This window comes from Manis javanica, chromosome 3, assembly GCF_040802235.1.
Source record: "Manis javanica isolate MJ-LG chromosome 3, MJ_LKY, whole genome shotgun sequence".
Classification (NCBI taxonomy): Eukaryota; Metazoa; Chordata; class Mammalia; order Pholidota; family Manidae; genus Manis; species Manis javanica.
The window spans coordinates 41,704,945-41,717,943 of NC_133158.1; the positions used below are offsets into that span (position 1 = coordinate 41,704,945).

Below are 12,999 nucleotides of genomic sequence, written 5' to 3' on the forward strand. Positions count from 1 at the left end.
GCTTCCCTCCTGCTCCCTGCACATCCACGCTGCGGGGCCCCAGTCCCTCCCCCAGCCCCCACGGCCCCCGGTGCAGACGACCAGCTGTTAACTGCCCATGGTCCCCTGGGAGACAGGCCACAGAGGAGGTGACAGCTGCCAGCCAGGCCCCGTTCCCCACAGGCTCAAAGAAAGGTCCCTGGAGGGGCTGTGACTCAGTGCCCCCACCTCCCTGCACTCACCGTGCCCAGACACTCCCCTGGGGTGTTCTCATTCCCCCACTTCCGCTCCACCCCCAGATCATGAACCAGAGGAGTCCTCACAGCCCCCTACACCCGCTCCACTGCCGACCATTACACCCCGGGCTCCGGGGTGGGTCCAGGCACAGCCATCTGGGAGCTTCTGTGTGGTCCAGGGTGCAGCCACAGCGCTGAGGTAGGTGTTGTCAGGTGGCCTTAGAGAAGAGGGAGAGATGTATGCTGGGCCAGGGGCGAACCAGATAGAGGCCACGACTCCTCGCAAAGGGGGGCTGTGGGCACCCCACTTCTCATCCTCTTTCCCTCAACTGACAGAGTCACCCCAGAGCTTTCCCAGGGCCTCCATGAGTCACAGCCCAGCCACATCGACAGGATCCCTACAGTCACATCCGGGGTGCAGACTCCACAAGCGGGACAGCAGTGGCCCAGGCCAAAGGCAGGGACAGCCCCTCCTGTGCTCCACGGTGAAGGTGGGCCTGGGCCTGGGGCCTGGAGGGAATGTTCTCTGCTCTCCACACAGGTCCCAGCCCCTTTCCTGGGCTGCCCACCCCACCACCACCTGACCCACCCCTACAACACGCCCACCCTTGCAAACCCAAGACCTCTCGACAGGTGGAGGGAGCCGCGTCCAGGGGCACATGGGTGCCTGATTTACATAAATCCATCCCTGTCTCCACTTAGCCTCAGACCCCACGCATCCACTCGGACACACAGGAGCCGCACGCCACCCTGCTTCCCTCATCATTGTCACCAGAAGCAGGGACGAGCCCTCCAGGACCCACGTCCTGACTCAGGTGACGCCTGGTTCTCCTCTCGGGGCTGGCAGAGCCCAGGGGTGGAGGCATCTCGGAAAGCTGGTTAGGCGTGCCCTGCACCTGAGCTAGTGGGGACCCAGAGCCCCCTCGGCCTGCCCCTGCCCCTTGGCCCCCTGCCCCTCCCCTGTTGCCTAGGGCCCACCCTGATACCAGGAAGCCACTGTCCCCGGGCAGAGTCAGTGCCCTTGAGCCCACCATCCCACCCTCGTTCTTGCCAATCCTGAGCATCAGGAGGTAATCAGGTGCTTCGAGCAACACAAAGAATATCAGCTCTCCACAGGGCACAGGGCGCCCTGAGCAAGGCTCTAGGTTCAGGACCCTCTTGCTGGCAGGCCCTGAAGCCGTGACCGAGGGGCACCCACAGCCTCCCCAGGTTCCAGCAGCAGGGCTGAGCTGAGTCAGCAGCCACCCCGAGTTAAAAGGTGAGTCACTGATGGACACCAGATATTGGGTCATCCATGGTGGGCGGCCGTGGGCTGCCACAGAAACTCCCAAACAGAAACACAGGCCCTGGAGAGTTGGCACACAGGCTTGGCTCCGGGGGCAGGGCAGGGCAGGGAGGAGGTGTCCAGAAGTCCAAACTGCACCTCCACCTTCCAAATCCAGCTCTTGAAACAGAGGCTCTGCTGCCGTGACAGCACGAGGGGCCCGGTCTAGAGGGCTTTCATCAAATGCAGCACGAGCCACTCACTGTCACTTATCACAAAACCAAGAAGTCAGAATCTTCTCACAGGGGACTGCAGGACCTTGCCCTTCACTTCCTGTGCAGTGATGTCAGCCCAGGCGTCTCCAGCCGGTGGCCAAGTCCAGCTCCCACCCAGGCCTCTTGACCTGTGCCATTAGGTTTCTGGACCGTAGTCTCTTCACCTTTAGAGATGGCCGGTGCCTGTCCTGCTGACCTCAGGGCTCTTCAAGGAACAAGCATGGTGGTGTATATCCAAGTGTGCAGGAAGGTGAGCGCCGTGTGGCCAGGGTGTAACTCAGGGGTGTCAGGGCTGGTCATGGTGGAATAGTGGCCCCCGAGACACGTCTAAGTTTTAAACCCCAGAACCAGCACATGTAGCCTTATTCAGACAAAGGGTGTGCAGAAGTGACCAAGGTAAGGGTCAAGGAGAGACCGTCCTGGATATCCAGGTGGACACTAGCCCCAGGGCTGGTATCCTAACAGAAGAAGAGACGGACACACAGGGCATCTGCACAGACCCACACAGTCACGGCCCCAAGCATGGGCTTTAGCGTCAGAAAGAAGCGGGCCTTAAGCTGTGCCCCTTCCAGTCTGCCAGTCTGCATGGGGCCTCCAGGTTTGTGCAGATGTGTGGGAGGAATTTGGGGTGCCCCATCTCCTACCTCAGTCCTCCAGGTAGGATTGGTCCCCTTGACAGTACCCTGTGCCCCCAATAGTTAGTAATCTGCAAACTACCCCTAAATGCCAAAGGCTCTGTCTGAACAGGCCCATGCTGGCTTCAGAAAGCTGTGCTTTTGAGCCAGATCATCTGTTTTATTGATTTCTCACTCCTGGTGACTGACAGCTCCACCCCAGCTCCTCACCATCCCCTCCTCCCAGTGACCTTGGGGTGCCCTTGAGCCCACCATCCCACCCTCGTTCTTGCCAATCCCGAGCATCAGGAGGTAATCAGGTACTTCGAGCAACACAAAGAATATCAGCTCTCCAAAAACACCCTAATACCAAAAGGTCTGCTGGCCACCACACAGGGGCTTTTCCCTCAAGAAGGAGAAACAGTGGGAAATGTCTTTGTGTGACTGTGTCTCTCAAGTACAAATCAGACACAGAAGGAAGTCAGTGCAATGAGAGGCAGGAAATAGGGCCCAGACCATCCCACGGCCTCCACAGGCTGTGTGTGTGTGTGTGTGTGTGTGTGTGTGTGTGTGTGTGTGTGTGTGTGTGTGTGTGTGTGTGTGTGTGTGTGTGCGTGTGTGTGTATTGTGCTTGCATGTGTCTCATGTATGGGCATCTGTGTGTTGCTGTATGTGTGTATACACATGCATGTATGTATCATGTGTTGTGCATGTGCATGTTTGAGTGTGCATGTGAGTCACACTATTCTGTGTGTATGCCTACGTGTGTGTGCGTTTATCTTTTATTCAGTGCTGTTGTCATGACAACAGCCTGCCCACACAGTGTGGGGCCTGCCCACCTCCCTGCCCCACAAACTCAATCCAAGGGTCTGGGAAAGAATTGCACAACAGAGCCTGCAGCCTGGCCACCCAATAGGGCTGCAGCCTTTGGCCAGGCCCCTCTTACTGGGCCCCCAGCCTGAGTGAAGCTTCTCAGCCTTAAGGCAGAGGCGGTGCTGGGTGGCAGGAGCCTGCCCTGGGGACGCAGAGCCTGGCCTTGTCCCCCAGCTGCCCGGCCCCCCTGTGGCCCGTCCCTGTCAGACTGCGGTCTCACATGTGTGCGTAAGCCTCTAGGTCTCAGCCCGCGCCCAGGCACCACATGCAGCATCTGGCTGGTAGGACTTTTGACCCATGACCCAGCCACTTGTGTCAGCCTTTGAGGCTGCCTGCCAGGGCCACTTCCCATCCTGGGACGAGGCAGGAAGGGAGGCTGAGGGAGCCGGGGAGCCAGGGGCTGGGGGAGGGCTGATGTACCGGGTTATTCTGCACAAAGGAGACCCTGCCAGGACTCCAGGGGACCCCCAGCACAGTGCAATCTTCCAGGCAGTGATTTCTCCTTTTTAAAATATTTTACAAACAAGTGAATGAGACGAAACTGCTTACTATAAAGAAATACCACTGGCTCCCTGTTCCTGGCTCCTGTTCCTGATTCCCATGCCAGATACTGACTCCCTAGGGTCGGGTGGGGTGTCCCAGAACCCTGCATCGCCCAGTCCAGCCTGGAGGAGCCTGGCCTCCGCTAAAGTGTGCTGGCTGCCTCCCAAGGTCCGGACTCAATGAAGGTGACCTTTGAGAAAAACTCCGTGCCTCTCGCCCTGGCGTCTTGGCCGCCAAAGCAAAGGCCTCTTCTGCCACCTGGTGGTGAGGCTTGGAATCGCAGGTGTCCATCTGGGGCTGGACGCCCCTGGGGAGTGTGCCGCCCACCCCTCCGAGCTGGTGAACTGGTGAGGACGGGAGTCTAAAAGTCTAATAATCAGAGGAGCTGCAAATCTTCACAGCCACACAGCAACTCGCCAGCAGAACTGGGCCAGCCCGGCTTCCTCAGGGCCTCTGAGTTACAGGTAGGGGTGGGCCCGTTGAGCCGAGGTTCAGGCCCTCCCCAGAGTGGGGACACAGGCAGGTGACCCCCTGGAATCCTGGGTCTCCCCCACTTCCGGTGGAGCCCATTACAGGCTGCAGGGCTGGCTGCATGTGAGTCACCAGTGGCCGGTGTGTTTGGCACAGTGCGGGGCACACAATAAGTGCTCAGTTAATGGTTTCCATGCTGCTGTCAATAATGATGCTAATGCTGCTTGAGGTGGACACAAGGCCCCAGGAGAGGGATGTGATCGTTCCTGCCCCAGAATCACGAACTCTGCTCAAGACTCGTGCTGGGCAGGATGAACGGATGCCCACACGGAGACCTAGAACTGAGACCCCGAGACGGGAGAGGCGGCTCCCAGTGAGACCTCCTCCCTTGCTCGCTCACCCACAGAGGTGGCCACGGTTATCCCAGGGTCCCGAGAGTTACGGAGACCAGACTCGTGGACTCCACCCTGCCCACTCCAATCCCGGGCAGGGCAGGGCCCAGGAGCCTGTATTTGCAAAGCACTCTAGGTGAGTCCCTGGGCTTGCAGGTGGTGAACCCCAGGCCACACCAGGTGCAGGAGGGTGAACTCGAGAGAAGAAGCAGGGGCGCAGATGGTCCCCCGGGTTCAGAAGTTCTGCAGCAGCAGCCTGTGGGGCTGATAGTCAGCAGGCAGTCCCAGTCAGGGAGCCTCTGCCGCCCTCAGAGCCCCAGCCAGGGCGTGGCTGGTGGAGCCGTGCCCCTGCGCTCCCATGGCATCATCCTAGCCTCCTGCCCGCAGGCTTCAGGCAGACTGGCTCTCACCTCTGCAGAAGATGCCGTCACCTGGGGGCCTGCACGCTGTCCGTGTGACACCGCCGACAGTGGCCCATGCAGGGGGGCTGCTCCAGAACAGCCCCTTGGCGAGGAGATGCAGGGTGCCCGCTGACGTGCCAGCCTCAGACAGGCCCGCGAGGCCACTCTCCTCACCCCAGTGGATTCAGGTGTGTCTGGTCCACCCAGAGGCCCCAGGGCCAGCTCGGAAGGCATGAAGATTACCCCCAGGCAGCGTGGAAGCTGAAGAGCAGCCCTTCCCCAGCTGTGCCAGCCAAGAGCCAGCAGGGAGCAGAGGCAGGCGGCCACACGGGGGCAGGCGGGCATCCTCAGCCCCTGCCACCCAGCCCCTGCGTGCGATCCCCAAGGAGCATGACCCTAGATTCCATGGCCACTGCACAGCCTCAAGCCCCACAGGCGGCCCAGCCACGGCAGTGCCTCCAGGCCCGGGCGAGAGTGCGGGGGCCGCTGGGAGGGGCACCACAGGCTAGGCTCAAGCCACACATTCATTCTCGCACATGCTGGAGCTGACCCTGGGGACCCGGGCAGGGGCAGGGGCAGGGCCAGCCCACCCACCCCCACTCTGTCCTGGGCAAGCAGATGGCTGTCTGCTCCCCGTGTCCCCCGCGGTTGTCCCTCTGTGCACATCTGTGTCCCCATCTCCCTTTATGAGGACCCCAGTCAGATTGGATTAGCCCCCCAGTGACCCTGTTTTTAATTTAATCTGTCTGTTAAAGACCCCATCTCCAAACAGAGTCACATTCTGAGGTGTCGGGGCAGGACTTCAACAAATGACTTTTGGGGACACAGCTCAGCCTATCATAAGGCCTAAGCAAGACCATCATATCTGATAGCTGAGCTCTGACTCAGCCACCAGACGCCCCCCACCCAGCCTCGGGGCAATGACACCAGGCCATGCCATGCGGAGTGCAGGCACCCTCCAAGGACAGCGGGCTGGGGCAGAGCCAGGAGGAGCAGGAAGCCTCATGCTGATCTTCAGAAGTGCCCAGCCCGGCCCCTGTGCAGTGGCCACTCCTCTGCCCACCACAGAGACCCTCACATCCTCATGGATGTGGCTCACGTGGCAGGACAGCCCGGGGGCTTCCTGTTGGAAGGGGTGGGGTGGGAGGAGTCTGGGAACCCCCTGCAGGGGCGCGGGCCCTTCTGCAGACAGGGCTGCCCAGAGACACAAGAGGAGATAGGGGCGTGTGCGTGCGTGCTCCCCTCCCACGGTGTGAGCAGTGCCATGTTTCCCACGTGTGGAACTGGGGTTGTTTTGGACATCCTCCCATGCATTCTCCCTGCTCGGTGCCCAGTTTCCCCCGGGAGGAGGGGCACGGGCACAGCCCTGGGAACACTCCACTGGGCCCCATCAAGGCCCCAGGCCCACCTGCTGCCTGGGAGAGGGTGGGCATGAGCCTGGTCCCCCACAGCGCCCCCTCCGCTCCCGGAGGCTGTGTCCCAGGGTCACGTGCAGCTGTGGGGACTGAGGCACCTGGCCCTCCCCCAGGCCTCCAGGCCTAGTCCCCTCCCTGCCAAGGGAGGCCATCCCCTCTGGGGCGGGCGGGCAGGGTGAGCAGGGGCTCTTCCCGCTCATGGAGCACAGGGCCCGGGGTCTACTGGTGGTGGGCACGATCTGATCACGCTCAGCCACCCTTCCTTGTTCCTAAGGGAGCAGCGGGGCCCGGGCCCTTGCCCTGCAACCCAAGGGAGCCAGGGGCACGCCCCCAGAGGGAGGCACACGGCAGGATGGGGAAGCCCTGCTCGTACCCCATTTCCATGCAGGGCTAGAGAAGGGAGCCCCGATTCTCTGCTGTCCTCCAACCTCCACCCTCGAGTCCTCCGTGAAAGCCCTCTCCTTCGTGCCAAGCCAGGGGCTCAGGAGTCACTTGGGTCTGGGAATGAGAAGTAGCCAGTCACCTTAGAGACGGCAGGGCTGGCATGGGAGTAGGTCATCCCATCCTCTCCCACCCCATGGCACCACCGTGCCGCAGGCCCCCACCAGGACATCAACCGGGAGCATCGCCCTCACACCTCCCCCACACAGAATGGCCACCACTTGGCAGACTGCTTGTGTCGCCTTCTTTATTGACGGCCGCAGGCTGCACTCTCACAGGCTCCCAGGTGCCCAGGAGCCACACTACACAGGGGGTGCCGGAGGGAGGGTGGTCTGGGAGAAGCAGGCCACTGAGAGTCCTGGAGCAGAGGCCCCCAGACGGACCTCAGGGCACCCGGGAAAGGGCCACGCAGCTCTGCCCGGATGGAGGCGCCGGCCACCAAGGGTCAAGGTGTCCCTGGCTGGCCCCGGAGACACAGAGGTCATCAGATAGCTTGGCAGGAGACGTTCTTCTGGCCTCAGTCACAAGACTGCCTGCATCCCCGGGGAAGCTGTCTCCAGAAGCTGGGGCAGCGATCACTCCCACCAGCTGGCTGGTGCTGGGATCTGGGTCACCCAGAGGCCACAGCACCTGAGGCCCAGCCCCACGCTCTCTGGCTGCCCTCTCAAACCCTCATTTGGTTTGAGAAGAGGAAAGGAAGTGAAAACAAGGAAAGGAAAGGATACAGATGCCCCACTTCCTAGGGTCCCCCAGGACTGAGGGGTCACAGTGGGGATGGGGGAGAGCTAGTGGCAGCCGATGCCGAGGCCGAGCTTAGGACGAGGGTGCCGAGCTAGGCTTCTCCTCCCGGGACACTGGGATGGCTCGCTCGCTGTGGCTGGTGTCCACGCCGGACGGGACCTTAGGGCCAGCGAAGGTCAGCATGCCATCTGCAGACAGGGAGCAGGAGAGAGCCGACTGGTCCACGTTGGAGGGCAGGCGGTAGCGGCGATGGAATTCACGGGAAATGTAGCCGTGGTCGTCCTGGGGACGGTCAGGGGAGGGCGTGGTCAGAGAAGCTGATGGCAGCACGTGGCCGCCAACCCCACACGGAGCTGGCCCTCCTCGACTGCACGAGAGTCAAGCCTGCGACACCCTCATGGGGCAGGAGCTCCTGCTGAGATCTACCTGCCCAGCCCCTTCCTTCCTGCCCACGGTGGGGCCGCTCACTGCCACAGAACTGGTTCCTCAGACTCCAAAGTCTCATGGCTGTTCCTGCCCCTGGCCCCTACCTGGTCAGGCCCCCTTTACCTGTGACCCTACAGACAGCCCAGGCTCAGGGTCTCTGGCCCCATCTAACGGAGCCCACTTCCCCTCAGGGCCTGGTCCCAGACCCCAGCACTTCCCTCTGGGAGAGGCGGCTGCCGCAGGCTGAGCGTGCCCGTGGGGCTCTGTGCCGCTCACCTGCCTCTCGCTGTGTTTGCCATGGATCTCCACGGAGTCCTCCAGCACCTTCACCGTGAGGTCCTCGGGAGAGAAGTGCTTCACATCCAGGTAGATGACAAACTTGTCCCGGTCAGATCGGACCTGAAACCAGGCACTCGTGGGGGTCCCCCTGGGCCACGGCTCGGGGAGGGAGCCACGTGTCCCTGCAGGGCTGGCCGGAGCAGCCAGCTGCAGTGGCTGGTAGGTGGGTGCCCAGCTCCTCAGACAGAAACTCCCCCTGCCCAGGGCACAGGCCCAGGGGCTGTGATGGGGCTGTGCGGGCTCAGCTGACCAGACCTGGGGGTCAAGTCGGTGGTGCCTGTGGGCTGCCTGGCTGATGAGCACCTGCCTGGCTGCCTGGTTAGCAATTAGGAGGTTGGTTATAGGTTGGCTGGCTGGTTAGGGGCTGGTTAGCTGGCTGGTTAGGGATTGGTTGTCTGGTTAGAGGTTGGTAGGCTGGTTAGTTAGGGGTTGGTTGACTGGCTGGTAAGGAGTTGGTGAGCTGGCTGGTTAGAAGTTAGTTAGTTGGCTGGTTAGTGGTTGGTGGGCTGGCTGGTTAGGGGTTGGTGAGCTGGCTGGTTAGGGGTTGGTCTGACTGGTTGGACCCAGCACTTGGCATGAGGTCACTGCCCTTGGCTTCCCTCATCTCTCCACAAACAGCCAAGCTGCGTCTTGTCGCAGCAGTGTGATGTGCCCGCTGGCCCACTGCGCCTGAAGCTCCCTCCTCTGCTCTCCTCTCCTCCAGCTCCAAGTGCCCCTTCAGGCCCTGTTGGCCCCTGGGGCTGACCGGACTCTCCACAGCTCTGGCAGGCCTCTGCTTCCTGGGCAGTGGGTGCGGCCTTGCACCTCCAGAATCCTGGGCCTGGGGTCAGCCTCGTGGCTCGGGGAGGGAAGCCTGGTGGTCTGGACACTCCCCTCGGCCTGGCCTGGGGTACAGGCAGGCATGGAAAGAGCCCACCCTCTGCAGTTCCACTGGGGGCAGGAGGGCATCAGAGAGGAGGCCACCCTCGGGCCTCGGGCCGCACAGTCCAGTCCAGCCAGGCTCCCCGCAGAAGGGAAAGTACAGAGGCCATGAACTCAGGGCTGGCATCTGCCATCATGCTGGCCTGGGCGGGGCTGCCCTGGGGCTTCCAGCATACGGTTGGTGCTACAGACCATCGATGGGCCCTGAGCTACGGGAGGAGAGCGGGTGGCTCAGACCCCTTCTCCAGCCCCTCCCAGACACCCAGGAGGCTCTGCTGGGGAACAGCCCTCCTGGCCTCTGGGTGTGGAGGAGGGATGAGGCAGGCAAGGTGGGAGAGTGGCCCCATGGCATCGCCGTCCACACTGCCGAACAGGACGGGAGCATGCCTCTGCACCAGGCTGCCCTCAGAGGCCCCTGCTCCCCTGGGCACCACCCAGACCCCACGCCACTCTCCAGCCAGCAGGACAGGCAGGCTCACCTCTGAGATGCCAGAATCCAGTACAGTGCGGAAGAGAGACTGGCGGTAGTAGGGGCTGATGGTGGAGGACAGGAAGGGCAGCAGGTCGTACTCGAAGAGGCCCTCGCCAAAAAACTGGTCGAACAGCCGGCTGGGGTAGAAGGGGCCCAGGGCACGTTTGAACCAGGGGTGCTGGATGGCGATGTCCATGTCTGGCGTCGGCACTGCAGGGACCAGGTACTGGCGGAGAGTCCGGGCAGGGGCCTCCGGGCAGCACAGTGGGGAGCTGGGAGGCAAGCCCTCCCTATATACGCAGGGACAGAATGGAGGCATTAGGGGGATTTGCCTGGGAAGCGTGAGCTCATGGGGGAGGCTGCCCAGTCAGCAGAATCAGGGGCTGGGCTTAGCGCTGCCAAGGCCCAGGCCCTGAGGCTCTGACCAGCAGGGCGCTGTGATCCTTGGCTGCCCCCACCCCTGCTCCAGGACGGTGAAGACTTACCTCCAGTTACCAGGTTGGGGCACTCTGTGCAGGGACTGGGCCAGGCCTCTGCTTGCACGGGTCTGTGATGCCCCACGGCAGCCCTGGCGGGCCCATTTCACAATCAGGGAAACTGAGGCATGGAGTCCGACAGGAGGTCCCCAAGTCTCACAGCTACTAGGTGAGAGTGCATCACCTTCCAGAAGGAATTACCTCTGTTACTTCTTCCTGCCAACAGAAATTACACACAAGCATCGTGAAAATCTGAGGAGGGTTCACATTGAAGACGTTACTTCGAAGCCACATTGGTGGCAGGAGCTATTGGATGGGCACTGGTGGGCTGTGGTGTCTACAGAGATTTAAAAACAGTAATGAAACCTCCTAATAGTCTGTGTGCTTTTCATGATCCCATGCGCCAATTCTAAGTAATGCCAGCGCAAAATATGCCTCTCCTGTGTGGGTCTAAATTCCAAGCAATCACCACATAAGCAATAGAGTCGACTCCCAGTTCTCAGGAGCCTGATACAGTGTGTGGACACCGAGCCCCCGCTCCTGGGGAAACACAGGCCAGGCCCCTGTGAGCCTCTGGTCCCACTGCTGTCAGCGAGCCATAGCTCACCTTCCTTGGTGTGTGCTGCTGTGCAAGGATACCTGATGGAGCGTCTACTAGCCGTGAGCCCATGGCCAGCAGCTGTGACTTGTGCCGAGTGGGCGGTGGTACACCTGTGTTTTCTCCCAGTGCCCACGGCAGCCCTCAATGCTTGGGCCATGCAGCGGCGCTGTAGTGTGACACGGAGGCCATTTTAAATGGTGAAATGGCCACCAACCAAAAAAAAGATGTGAACAAACACTAAGTGGGCCCCGGGGACCCTTGTTTACCATCTGAGATGTGCAGTCGGAGGGCAGAGCATGCCCCGGTTCCACAGCAGCCGGGGACGTGCCCATAGGGCGACCCCAGTGCTTCACCTCAGCCACCCGGGTCAGCCAGTGACTCTGAAAGGCTGTGAGTGTTGATTTGGGGTTACAGATAAATGTTGGAGAGTCTGCATCCCCCCAGATTCATATGTTGGAATCCTCACCCCCAGCCCCTCAGAGGGGGTCTGTGCTGGGAGATGGGCCCTTTAGGAAGCGATTGAGTGATGTTCAGGCTGTTAGGGTGGCCCTGATCCGATAGAACCTGTGTCCCCATAAGAGGAGGAGACACCAGGGGTCCTCACACACAGAGGTCAGGCTGCGTGGGGACCCAGGGCAGAGGCAGCTGCCCACGTGCCCAGAAGAGGGGCCTCAGGAGGAAGCAGCCCTGCCCACCACTGGATCTCGGCCGGCCAGCCCCCGGAACTGAGACAGCGCAGTGATGTCCCCTAACCACCGTCTGCAGCACTGTGTGCGGCAAGACATCCAGCTAAGACAGTTGGCAAGTTCTCAAAATCAGACTCCACCGAGGAACGGCTGTTTCTGTGATCTTCAGCTCAGCACTCTTTCTTTTCTGCTCACAGACAGTTGCTAGGCAGGAGTCCTCCCTTGAGCAGCCAGGGTCCCCACCAGCAGGATGCCACAGACCTGCTCTGCACACTGGGGCCGGCCTCCAAGGCTGGGCCCTGCCAGGTCCAGGACCTGGCTTACCGCGTTCCTGAAGCTAGGCAGGGTTCGCACTTAAATGGCAGTTTCTCATCAACAGCGGCCACCCACAGGAAGACTCAGAACTGGAGCGTTTCGGTTGTTTTTCTGTGGGACTTCTTGGTGCTTTTATTGTGAGTTTAAAATTTCAAACTATGAGACTGCACAAACTGTGAGGTGTAACATTTCAGCACAAATGTTAGTTTGTGCATTAAATATTTCACTGAGTCAGAAAATCTTTAAGGCTGAAATATATTCTTCTTTGTGGTTAACTGTTTGTCCTAAAGCACAAATCAGGAAACCGCAATCACTCCATGACGGTGCTCTCAGCAAGGAGGATGGGTACCTACATGTGTCTCTGTGTGTGCGGCTCTGTGTCTGTATGTGTCTGTGTGTGTGTACAGCTCTGTGTTTCTGTGTACTGCTCTATGTATGAGTCTCTGTGTGTCTGTGTGTGCGGCTCTGTGCCTGTATGTCTGTCTGTGTGTGTGTGTGTGTCTCTGTGCGTCTGTTTGTATCTCTATGTCTGTACGTGTCTCTGTGTATGTGTCTCTATGTGTGGTATGTGTGTTTGGGGTGCATGACCCAAAATCCCTGACCTCTACTATCCAAACAAATCAGGGCCTGTCAGGATCTTTTTGTCCGATCCCTGCAAAGCCCAACAGCGGCAGGAAACAGGCCTCAAAGACTATCCCGGGGATGTGCTGTCCATCTCCATTGTTTCCATGCTTGGCTTAAGTCTGTTCTCAGCAATTTGGCATTCCGCTGCATTCGAGCTAAATGTCAGCCCTTCTCACACAAAGGCTGGTATTTGCTTCATCTACAGGATTCCCATAACGCCAGCAGTTTGCCACCATGTGCACAGACCCATGCCAGGGCCCAAGGCACTCACACGCCAGTCTGCCCTGTGCAGGCCAACTGCACTGCTAAGGGTCAGTGGGCATGCCCTGGGCTACGCCCTTGCCCCTACTCCCTCGAGGTCTGCTGGCTCAAGGACAGCCCACCGCCCACCCCACCACCGGCCCCAGAAAGGATCGAGGGCCAGCCATGCTCCGCCGGCCCTTTCCAGGATGAAGCCCCTGGGCAGATGCCCAGACACCATCTGATGGAGCACA

General features: G+C 60.4%; 1 protein-coding gene and 1 long non-coding RNA gene across 3 annotated transcripts; one reads left to right on the top strand and one right to left on the bottom strand.

Annotated features, from left to right (window-relative positions):
* Positions 1-311: 311 nt before the first annotated feature.
* Positions 312-8,400, top strand: LOC108392426 (uncharacterized). 2 transcript variants are annotated; one of them, XR_001852003.3, is made up of 4 exons: positions 312-414; positions 918-1,030; positions 1,384-1,473; positions 8,263-8,400. It is a non-coding gene; the product is annotated as an uncharacterized lncRNA (long non-coding RNA). The 2 variants fall into 2 exon arrangements; XR_012129102.1 differs by lacking the exon at positions 312-414 and adding an exon at positions 566-706.
* On the bottom strand, positions 7,135-10,090 carry CRYAA (crystallin alpha A). Its single transcript, XM_017652657.3, has 3 exons — positions 9,811-10,090; positions 8,348-8,470; positions 7,135-7,927 (listed from the first exon to the last, which is right to left on the bottom strand). Exons 1-3 carry the CDS (start codon positions 9,997-9,999, stop codon positions 7,718-7,720), a joined length of 522 nt encoding a protein of 173 aa, XP_017508146.1. The 5' UTR covers positions 10,000-10,090; the 3' UTR covers positions 7,135-7,717.
* Positions 10,091-12,999: the final 2,909 nt, after the last annotated feature.

What these genes read in the sequence shown, in the direction of transcription:
- CRYAA (XM_017652657.3), bottom strand. Translation starts at nt 9,999, where the DNA reads ATGGACATCGCCATCCAGCACCCCTGGTTCAAACGTGCCCTGGGCCCC. An exon ending in TGGATTCTGGCATCTCAGAG is followed by an intron (nt 8,471 to 9,810) that starts GTGAGCCTGCCT and finishes GCCTGGTTTCAG; the next exon opens with GTCCGATCTGACCGGGACAA. An exon ending in GCAAACACAGCGAGAGGCAG is followed by an intron (nt 7,928 to 8,347) that starts GTGAGCGGCACA and finishes GACCGTCCCCAG; the next exon opens with GACGACCACGGCTACATTTC.